Source organism: Melanotaenia boesemani, chromosome 2 (genome assembly GCF_017639745.1).
Source record: "Melanotaenia boesemani isolate fMelBoe1 chromosome 2, fMelBoe1.pri, whole genome shotgun sequence".
In the NCBI taxonomy this organism is placed as follows: Eukaryota; Metazoa; Chordata; class Actinopteri; order Atheriniformes; family Melanotaeniidae; genus Melanotaenia; species Melanotaenia boesemani.
In genome coordinates this window covers 28,248,627-28,260,195 of record NC_055683.1, presented here as the reverse complement: position 1 = coordinate 28,260,195, position 11,569 = coordinate 28,248,627, and the positions used below count along the sequence as shown (strand labels likewise).

The window sequence follows — 11,569 nt, the reverse complement described above, 5'->3', positions numbered from 1 at the left end:
ACACACTTGGACTTTGGCATTTGCTGAGCAAACACAGACAGGTAACACCCTGCTCAGCGTCTTTCCCACCCCACACTGATATCACAAATAGACAGTTGAATTAGTTCTTCATTGCATCACTCACAAACCTCTACAACCACAATTCTTGTTCCGTAGTGTTCCAGGTAAAAACACTGGAAATGGTGGCATGTTTACAAGTAGCACCTAGCTACAATTTAGACACAAGGGCTATCAAATGAACATACAACGGAAATCTGTCTGCATAACCATTTCCATGCAGGGCTCGGCAATTAAATTTGGGCATACGATCAAATCTCACGGCAGGTTTGAGATTATGTATGCAAGTGTGAGTCAGTTTGGATTTGCAGTGCAGCACAGCAAACCCTGAAAATAATCAAACAAACCTCAAACTGTCTTCTAAGCATAAGCAGCCACATATTCATTACTCAAAAATAACCCATTTGCAAAACAGCATATTAAAATGGATTCCCAAAAAAAAAAAAAAGCTTACTGATACTGCTTTGGAGTGCACACTGATGCAGTCAAAAAAATTATTTAAAAAAATAAATGTGATAAACAGCCATAGCCCACAAGTGACAATTACATTAGCTGAAATTTAATCAGTAGGCCCATCAATCATTATAAACTACAATGTGAAATAATGATAAATACAGAGATCTGTGTTTGCAAACAAACTCATACCAATACCACTCTCAGAGCATCTCATCACCCCACTGGCAACCCTGCCACAGAGCAGGAGCACAGTTTCAACAGCGTACGCACACGTGCCACAGTGGAGCGCTGCTTCAGGTTGCTGAAGGGCAGGTGGATGCGTCTTGGACCAGCGGGGGGGAGCACTGATGTAAAAAGTCTGCAACATAACTGTCATGTGCAGTGCTGCACAATATTTCTATGGCTAATGAAGCATTTTGATGCCCCGGCTCAGCCAGAGGAGCGGATGCCCAGGGAACTGTGCCCAGCACAGTCTCCATTGGGGGCTATACAGAGGAGACAGGAGCTGATGAATCGTTTATCAAGTGGTCTATAACTTAAAGTGTTCTATTAGGCCATTTCTTTCCCATGCTATGCACTATAGAAATGTGGAGTTCTTTACTGGACAAGCGGAAATGCTATTAGCTAAAGATTTTGTAGGCTAGAAAAAGTGGTTTTGTATTACAGTAACTTGAACACGATAATGCTAAGCTAATGCAAGTAAACACAGACAACGTTTACCAGTTTAAATGAGTTTTATTCACTTAGGTTTTCATTTATCTCTTTTACCACATCGTTTACATTTTTCGTGCATGAACCACTGCTGCCATTAACCGGCACATCTGCCTTTCCAGAAACTCTGCAGTGATGAGCGCTGGTCTTTGTGGCCCAGCACGGGGACGGACATGAGCATGGTCTCTGCGTCCTGGCTCTGTAGGACCGCTCTGGGAGAACTAAGAAGCCTTGCCGCTGGTGTATGGCTCTGAAACATTCAAAAAGACAAATGTGAACCTGTGTAACTACTCTGTCAAAGTTAAAAACAGATATTACGATGCAAGCAAAATGGTGTTGGTAATTAGCATTCTTCTCCTGATCCGACGCAAGGGCGTCTGTGTCTCCACCGCCACCTGTGATGCCAGAGATGGATTCAGACCTGACTGAGGAAGCAATCTTGTTTTCTGTTCCCGTCAGGGTTAAGCTCGGGTCTGGATGGCCTTCACCTGTCACAGTGTGCTGCTGTGGCTCACACTCTTTCTTGACCTACAAGTAAACAATTGGGATTTTCAGTTACCAGGCATGAGCTATTACTAAAATAAAAAAGTACTAAAACAATCATGGGCGTATAAAAACTACTTGAGAATTTTGTTCATACCTCAGCCGGAGTCCGTTCACCAACGTCGACGATATTAACTGCCTCCGTGATCCTCTGTAGCGTTTTTGTGCATGGCTTTCACCCCGGTGTTTAGGCTGTCAAATAGTACCTCTTTATTTTTTTTCCCCACACACAATTGAGGGTTTTGATCTCAACCTTCGAAAAGTTTTTTTTTTTTTTTTTTGGGCAGAACATCTTCTCTCCATGGTTTGACCTCACTGGGCGAGGTCTCCGGACCATGAGTATTTAAGGGCCTAACATGTAAATGATGATGGATTTCAGCTGCTGTATTAAGGCCTGCTCATTCATACGCTGGGAATGGTCAGAAACAAACGTTTCATGAATCACACGTAGATCCAACTGTGGGATCATTCCTGCGATTAAATATATGTTTATTTCCACATTCATTTGATAAATGAGGGTCAATGTCTCCAAAATAGATGCAAAATACAATTAAATGATTACCACATGCCTCATTAGATGTACAACTGTAGTGAGATTTGAAATTAGCATGGATTATGATAAGATGCAACATTATGTGCAATTCACTGTTGCCACTTTGTCTTCCTAAATCTGCACATAAACACTTACTGCCACTTTATAAAAAGGTAAACCTTGCAAGTACTGGGTCGGGTCACTTTTGCTTTCAGAACTGCCTTGCTTTTTCATGGAGTAGATTTAAAAGGGTGTTAGAAACTTTCCTCAGATTTTGGTCAATATTGACACAATAGCATCACTTAAAATAATGGATTAGATTTGTATAGGGCTTTCCAAGGAACCCAAAGCACTTTACTTTGTATCCATTATTCATTGCTCTACCAACTTATTCAAAGGTGCTCTATTGGATTGAGATCTAGTGAATGTGGAGGACACTGGAGTACAGTGTCATGTTCAAGAAACCAGTTTGACATGACTTTAGCTTTGTCACATGATGCGGTAAACTGGCAGCCTGTCTAGAGTGTACCTTGCCTCTCGCCTGCTAATTGTTGGGATAGGCTCCAGCTGTCCTGCAACTTTGAATTGGATTAAGTTCTATAGAATGAATGAACTTGGTGCATTATCCTGATGCAAGTAGCCAGCAGGATAATGAATAATAAAAAGAATCATAATAGTTTTTACTTTATTAATCCTTATTGAGAAATTAGGCTCTGTATTTTACCCATCTCTAGTAGATTTGTACTAGAAAGTGGGCTATTTCGACATCTTGGGAGCAGTTGGAGGTTAAGGTCCTTGCTCAGGGAAAAATAAATTATTAAATAAACCATACTCAGTCTGTTAATAAGAGATCAAATATCTCCTACAACATTACACCACTAGCCTAAACTCTTGATACAAGGCAGGATGGATCCATGCTTTCATGCCGTTTCCACCAAATTTTGACTATAGCATCTGATTGCTGCAGCTGAAATGTAGAATCAGACCAAGCAACATTTTCTTATATTGTTCAATTTTAATGAGTTTATGTAAATTGTTGCCTCGAGCTTCTTGTTCTTAGTTGTCAGGAGTAGACAAGCTGCAACCAGGGTGTTCTGCTTCAAGGTTTGACATGTTGCACATTCAAAGATGGCATTCTGCATACCATGGGTGTAATCCGGGGTTATTTGAGTTACTGTTGCCTTTTTATCGTCTGTAACCAGTCAGCCCACTCTCCTGACATCAACAAGGTATTTTTGTCCAGACAGCTGTCACTCACTGGATATTTTCTCTTTGGACCATTCTCTGTAAACCCCAGAGATGGCTGTGTGAAAATCCCAGTAGATCAGCAGTCTCTGGCAGCCCAGCCTGTCTGGTACCAACAACCATGCTACATTTAAAGTCACTTAAACCTCCTTTTTTCGCTTTGAAATTTAGCAAGTCCTCTTAACCATGTCTACTTGGCTAAATACATTGAATTTTTCCCATGTGATTAGCCATTTGTGTTGTTTTAAGCTGTTGAACAGTTGGATCTAATAAAGTGGGCTGTGTGTGTTATATATGCAGCAACTTATTAAATCAGTGCATAAAAAAAATCATGAAAATTCTAAGTATACACAGCCACAACATAATGACTGAAAATTGATACTCACATCCAGGCGATGAGGGGTGAAGAGGCCGCTACCTGACAACTCCTCATAGCCGGCCGTCAGGTGTGTAGCACGGTGCAGGGTATCCACCTATCACAGAAAAAGCAATTGAACAAAAAAGTAAGCACATTTAGACAGTTGTTTGTTATCGTTTTAACTGGACAAGAAAAGGCTGAAAGCAAACCTCTAATGAATGCATAAGAATGGGTCTGCAAAGCCAAGTTCAGACTACAAGTGTAAGATGTTTTTAGATTGTTGTTCATGCTGCACAAAAAGATTTTTTTTTAATCATTCTTCTCAAGTTTCCACAGCTAATTATAGTTTTTTTCATTGAACTGTGTCTTGTTTCATGTTTGTTTTCCTTTGAAGGGGTCACCTCATCTTGTTACCAGACCGTCACTTGCACTCATTGGCTGTAGTTCCTCAATCAGATATCCAGCTGGAGAGTGGGTCAAGTCTGCGAGCTTCTCAAATCGCATCTTTGAAATGATTACACATTGTAATTAATGGATACTGATCAAACTATGATTCGCCTCAGATCTGAACTATTTTTCTGTGATCTTCAGCATTTGTCTTTTATATAAAAGTCAGGCTATAGATCCTGTAGTATGAACTTGGCCTTACTTAACAGTACTTTTCTGCTGCTCTGCCATCCTGTTTAATATAAGAGAAATCTAAACTTTGTTCCTCCAGAACAACACAAATACGTTACTATCAACGATCACATGTAAAACTCCAAAGAATTACTTAACAGACTACACAGGTAAAGGGGTGGACATGGTAAAACAGGATGTTTGGATAAGTTTGGGAAACATAAGGACAAAGGCAGGAAGCTATGATATGGTTGGAAGGCCAGGGCATCCTAAAAACAAAGAAACTGACCATTAATCTGAGACATTACTGGTTTGATCCCCTGCCCTGATCCGAGGGATTTTACCAACTGCAAAAGTATTTAAAAATAAAATTTATTTATGGGCATCAAAGTTAACACCAAGCCTGGCCTTTTGCAAGCTGAAAAATAATTATGCAGACAGCACTAATAAATATTGTTCCTTGTCTGAAGCCATTGGCTCTCAAAGCAAAGAAAGGTCAGTTTGCACTGTTTGGTGCAGATGTTGGTGGTGGTAACAAAGGTTCAGTTAGGACAGGATCTGAGGAGAGGTCAAAAGGAGCTAAGCTACTGGAGGGTATACGGGATGGTTGGTGACTATACCATACAGGTCAACTCTATCAACTGCAGCTGTCCTCACTGCATACCTGAGGTTGTAGAGAGGGGGTGAGGTTGAGACCCTCCCCGTTGAGCGAACGCAGGCCAAGGTAGGTGTCACCTGTATGAGACAAGCTGTATGACCCCGGTGACCCTGCAGGCAGTGTGTGTGTATATGTATATAGGTATATGTATTTAATAAAAAAAAAAACAAACAAAAAAAAAACTTCTCAGTGGGGTCATAGGTTACCCACTGGTCAGGGACAATGCCTAGCAGAAGTAAATTCTCATCTTATAAACAGCCTTAACATGAGGGTCACTATTGTCAGCCAGCTGATTCTGAACAAGTAATTTTACAAGCCTAAATGCAAAGATTCTTCTCAACATACATGTACATTTCAGCTGCACACACAAGTGCTGAAGTGTGCATCGCATAAAAAGAGGTCTGTTTAGTTGAAATGATGGCAAACACCTTTAACTTTAGCTATAACATAATTCTGGTGTCCCTGGCTAACTTGAGCTTCTGTGTCGCTTATGTATTCAGTTTCTGATGAGTTGAGAGCTGAAGTTAAGCTGGAGAAGTAAATGTGGAAAACACGTTTCAGTTCCCAGGGGACGATGTGTGTAATCAAAGAAGTCAGGTAAGGTGCTAGTGACAGTAATAAAGGATGTGAGGCTTTTCAATTGTTATAGTTCGATGAATGGTACAGGATATACCTAAAAACAAACTGCAATTCAGTGAAAGTGAGTGACAGCAAGTGTCACTGCTTGCATTATGGTCTGCTTTAAGATTTTAATCTAGGCCAATATCCAATTCATTCAAAAACTTCAATACTATTTTGGCTCACAGTGCACATACATGCTAAGGTGCCACCACAATTTCAGAGGGACATAATTCTGACAGACCATAATATGTCACAACTTACAAATCAGCTGGTCAAATTATATTCTGAGTTCATTGAGGTCATAACAAGGGGGCAAATAAATATCATCTAAATGATAAGGGGCTTACTAGACAATTGAAATGTGCCATGCGTTAATGCATACATAACTGTTTAAAGATACAGTGTACTACTATACTTTCTGCAAATATTTAGGAAACTCAAAATGAAAGAGTGAAAAAGGAACTGTATAATTAAAGGATATTTTATTTAAAAATATACAAACGATAGATGGAAAGTAGTTTTAAATGTTGGAAAAGCATCAGAAATTCAAATAGAATAGGATGAAACAATAAAAGAAGAAGAAAAAAAAGCAGTTGAAGCAGTTGAGAACGTAACACTAGAACGGCCAAGGCGGTCATTTGGACCATTTTGAAATTTTAATATTCAGTAAAGTTGTCAAAATGATGAATCCTTGCTTTCATCAAACTACTTTTAATATTTAGTATGCAAATAACAGAGGAAATATGATCATTCCTACCTATTTCGGCCACAGGTGGTCATTTTGACCACACAGGATTTTGCACTGTTGTATTTTTAGTTTCCCGACATTCTGGATCAGAAAATGTGGAGGTATTCGGTAAAGAGTGGTATGCAAAGATGGATCAATGCTGTATTTTACAACATACGGGAACTTGTAAGAATAATAAATAATAAATGTCCACATCATCTTCAAGAAGTGCACTGAAACCCAGACAGCTTAAAGGGCTTTTAACACCAGCTGGCAGAGGAATTTAGAGCAGAGCTTTTGAAGGGAGCCAGCAAAGCAGGTGGGACAATGTGAAAAGCAGCACAATCCAAAGATGCAGCAGACTCTTGAAAGGAGGTGGTGCCAAGTATGGAGAATCTGTGGTGGCTGTGACGTCTACATAGTTGTTACAGCATTACAGTAAATAGTGTTGTCATGACAGTATAAATGTTCTTGCCTTCATTTTGCCTAGCTCTTACTTCTGTCATGTTTGTGTGTTCTCCGTCACCTATCCACCACCTCTCCATTTTTGCGCAAATTGAACTTTAGATTATATTTATTTCTTTGGCCAACAAAGCTACAATTGTTGCTTTATACTTTTTTAAAAACAGTATTTGATTATGATTTATATATTTTTAGCTGTATAGTTATAAAGGGAATTAAATTAAGCTTAAATGTAGCGCTTAAAATTGCCACTGTTGGCCGATTTAGTAGTTGTAGAATCGTGGCCATTCTAGAGTTAAAAGAGCTGAACACTATTTTTTTTAAGTTGCATTTTATAAAGGTGAATGATGTTTAGAAACAGATATGGCTGAGAAACAGAGCACAATTAAATGCTCTCTACTAAATTAATGGGGGTTAGCAGGACCACTTGAGAGGAAAAACAAAACTTGGACATCACTGCATGTAAGTGTCCATCTTTTTTTCTGAACCTTGTGTTTTCTTTGTTTTGATTGATGTTGTGAAAGTGGGGACTGCTTTTAAGAGCTGTTTTCCAGCCAAACAACCACACCAAAAACAGACTGTTGACTGATACCTGAGTTTGGCGTTGCCGGAGAGTTGGCCTGGCTAGCCTGCGCAGACACATTGGCAGCATCCACCGCTGTTTTAACTGCGTAGAGATTTGCTTCCTCCTGGAACTTACCAATGTTCTTCTTGTAGCGTATTCTCTTGTTGCCAAACCAATTAGAGACCTGTGGGACATAAAGTAGTGATTTATTCTCAGTCTGGTGTGAACTAAATTTAACAATAACTAAGTAACCTCAGTTTCTGCAAAGAAGGAAAAATAAAACATGCTACTCTGAGTAACAGCTGCGTAATTCACCTGAGACACAGTGATCCCACATTTTTTGGCCAGTTCCTCCTTTGCTTCCTCACTAGGGTAAGGGTTAGACAAGTGGGAGTAGAAATACTCGTTCAGCACTTCTGTTGCTTGCTTGTTGAAGTTGCGCCTCTTGCGTCTGACACACAAAGAATAAATCATGAGCAAATAAGTTTGGTATGTACATATCTGAGAAGTTACCTGACAAGTTAAGAAAAAAATGGTCAAAGTATTTCGAGTACCCAAAAGAAAAACAGAACCACCATCTTCCATGTAAAAATAGTAAAAAAAAATACTAAGCTATCCATACCTGGCATCAAGGAAGCGTGAGCGCAAAATCATGACCGCCTCACAGGTGCTCTGTTTGAGCTGCATTTGAATGGAGCTGAATTTACGGTGGATTATGGCCACCATGCGTTCAATCTCCTTGGGAGAGATGGGCCGTGTGCGAGACTGCTCTCTCAGCAGGTTCATTACATGGTTGGTGAACTCACTGCAGGCCTGGAACAAAGAGAGAAAGAAATTGAACATGACTGTCAAAAAGGGACAAAGCACAAGTTCTGTCCAGAGCAGAGTTTTGATGAGACCTCAGTGACTGACTCCCCCACTTATCAGATTACTTTATTGTGACATAAACAAAACAATTTAGTAATAGTGGGATGTTTGGTTTGTGATATGCTTCTAGCATTTCAGCAAAAAACAATACATTAAATATCATAAGACAAAGATTCAGACTTCATGTGACTTTTTCCATCTCAAAGTCTGTAGATACTAATTATTACAGACTAAATGTACTTTTCATTCCCTATACTGACTCCTCAAACTTAATCTAAATCCATTATTAAAGACTGGTTACTAACATGTACTAGCAAGGGCAACTTTTAAGTAACCAAGATAACATTTATTGTTGTTATGTGTGTTATAAAGTTTTCTTCTTTTCTACACAACAGAGTGACTTCACATATTATGTGCTGACTGGGTAATAATGAAATCACCTAGTATTTTAAATGGTACCTATACACTCTTGGCAACATGACACAGATTTTTGTTTCAGACAACACTAGGTATTTGAATTGTTCACATCAAGACTAGTTTATATTTACAATTAAATACCATATAACTTGGACATCATTTAGAGTTGCATGGTCTAAATCAAGGTCTTAAGGTCTCATTCTAAATGTAATCTGGGGATCTCCATATCTGAAAATCAATGGGTAGGTTTAGGCCTAAAATTTCAGATTTTTGAAAAAGCAAAGACATCGCCTGTACAAATATAAAAAAACCCAGCTCAAACACTTGTTTTGTATACCATATTTACAGTTATATTTATAATGTATTTAAACAACCTTGGACGTATTCTTGTCAAGCAAATGAATCTACAACTTGTTTCTAAGCATACGTGTGAGCTAAGCACAAACCTGCTCATATTTCTCCAGCTCAGAATGATATATTTGACGGATCTGAGCAAGCTTGGCTCTGTAGTCAGAGTGTTCAATGCTGCTATCGGTGGGCGATCCTCCTGCTGCTGCTGCAGCTGCAGCAGCTGCAGCTGATCCTCCACCTTTCTCTGGTCCTGAAACACCTTCTGCTAGCAGCATGTTGTCCAAACGCATGATTTGAGGATCTGGGGGATCTTCCTCCTGCACACCTCGTATACTCAGCACTGGACAGGAGAGGGGGAAAAAAAGGCACAGTAGTTAAGGAGGACATTAAAGTAATTTGGGCCCTTTTTTAAAACTTACAAACCACAATGTAAACCACATAGAGAGCTACTGCTGTGGCTTCAAGAGCTGAGAATGGGGAAGCATTATTACTGATAAAAATTTAAGTGGTGCAGCCCTGTCCAAACCCAGTCAAGGTTCTCCCCTGAGTCATCGCTTTGAATGCCTGACCGAATTTTCAATAAGCCTGAACTTCCTTTAAATCAACAGCAGAGGGCACTGTGGCCTCAATGTGGCAGACTGCCAGGGATAAGGCCATGAAGCATGGGACCAGTAATGGAAGTGCATGTGCTGTCACTCTGAGCCCCAGTGGCCATAAGTATAGTTATCAGTCGCTGCTCTCCACCACTGTATTATACCAGGACCTCTGTCAGCCTGCAGCTTTGCTCTCATCTCTCTCTCTTTCACACATGCACTCACATACCCACACATGCACACCAACCCTTACAGAAAAGTTTAAACTTCAAACCTCTTTTTCCCCTCAAAGCCTGCAGTTTTAATGACTTAACTATATATCCTCTTGACCTTTTTTATTTTCAATCATTCAACTTCAGAGTACTAACTTGATAACTCACTTCAATATCTTGACCAAAGCATTATGAGGTCATTCATAATAATCAATTATGAGACATGAAAGACGTTGTTACTGTGGTAGAGACGCATAAATTAAATACTTTCTTTGAATTTAACATAGATTGAATTTTAGAGCTAAACAGGGAAAGCCAACAATATGGTTGGCAGATAATTAAACTACAATTATCGTCATAATGTTAATGACATTTTTCAAGTAACATTTTGTGTTCACCGTTTTTTTTTTCAAATAAGTAGACTTGTTGATTTTATGTTTTACATTATTGTAAATATATTTTTACAACATATTCAACATCTTTAGGATGTGACTGAAGGATCCCAGAAAATCTGACAATCTTTCTTCCACTTCATCTTGTAAAATTACAATTACTGGATTAATTAAGAGAATAATTGTCAGAGTAATTGATGTCTCAATTAGTAAATGGTTGCAGCTGTAAACCACATGTTTAAGTTCTTGGACAATGCTAAGATTAATGTATTTGCATTGTAAATGTAATTATTTGTCAGTCACAAATTAACACAATGTGTTGTTCACACTTGTGTTGATCTTTTTAGCTAAACACTAAATTGGCAAAATCCAATTTCTTTTACTGCAGGCAAACCATCATAATCCTGAAAGATACAGACACTAACAATATGGATGACAAGATTAATCCCGGTGGAAACTGGGTGGCATTAGACACTTGTCCTCATTAGGGATTATACTTGGTTATCAAGGCTCATCACCAAAGTTTAGGGATGCATGCACTAATCCAATAAGTTTTCATTGGTGAAATTTTGCATCTTTGTACATTAAAAATTTAAACCTTAACATTATATTGACTTTTTGGGCTGTTAAAACTTTTTTTTAAGATGAGTAACAAAGAAATTCATGATTGCATCAGTGAAGTAATCAGAACTAACAAACGGGTAGAGCTGCACTGTAACAGATGTAAACGAAAAGGGGACAACTTTTCTTTTACTCTTAATCAGAAAATGATTGTGTTCCACCGTCGTACCAGGCCATTTTGTAAAAGTAAAGTGTCCACCCTCCCACCTCCTTTTTTTCTCCTTGTTCCTTCTTGCCTTTTTCTTTCCCTCTGCTTAGGTTTCTTCTCTCTCCAAGGCACATTCCTGCTCTGCTGCTCCCCCATCTCAGGGCTCAGGAATGCAGCAGACCCAGCCGCCTGAACTAATGACCCTGATTTACCCATCTCTTTTTCTCTCCTTTCAAAAATAAAAAAGAAACTTATCTGTGCACTTTTTAGCCAAACAACTACAGGCTTTTAAATTGCTCAAATACGGATATTTGTTTTGTTTCTAGTAAATCAATACTTTGTCCTCATTGCCATAGTGATTTAAGCTTTGAGTGAAAACACAAATAGTGGGACCATCTGCTGCATACGGTTTTGA

The 11,569-nt window shown here is 39.0% G+C and overlaps 1 protein-coding gene and 1 long non-coding RNA gene across 5 annotated transcripts in view; both read right to left on the bottom strand.

Moving 5' to 3' along the window:
• The window catches only part of pbx4 (pre-B-cell leukemia transcription factor 4), a 31,336-nt gene that overhangs the window by 3,858 nt on the left and 15,909 nt on the right, over window positions 1-11,569 (bottom strand). For 2 of the 4 annotated variants that reach the window (XM_042005802.1, XM_042005818.1), the window contains 5 exons: window positions 9,284-9,528; window positions 8,176-8,366; window positions 7,869-8,004; window positions 7,581-7,737; window positions 3,931-4,017 (listed from right to left, as the gene is read on the bottom strand). In XM_042005802.1, the coding sequence (XP_041861736.1) occupies window positions 3,974-4,017; window positions 7,581-7,737; window positions 7,869-8,004; window positions 8,176-8,366; window positions 9,284-9,528 (773 nt within the window). In that variant the 3' untranslated portion in view covers window positions 3,931-3,973. Of the gene's footprint in view, window positions 1-3,930; window positions 4,018-5,184; window positions 5,289-7,580; window positions 7,738-7,868; window positions 8,005-8,175; window positions 8,367-9,283; window positions 9,529-11,569 lie in introns of all 4 variants that reach the window. The other 2 variants (XM_042005827.1, XM_042005810.1) reach the window with 2 other exon arrangements.
• LOC121653216 lies at window positions 1,229-3,924 on the bottom strand. Its single transcript, XR_006012758.1, has 2 exons — window positions 1,646-3,924; window positions 1,229-1,474 (listed from the first exon to the last, which is right to left on the bottom strand). It is a non-coding gene; the product is annotated as an uncharacterized LOC121653216 (long non-coding RNA).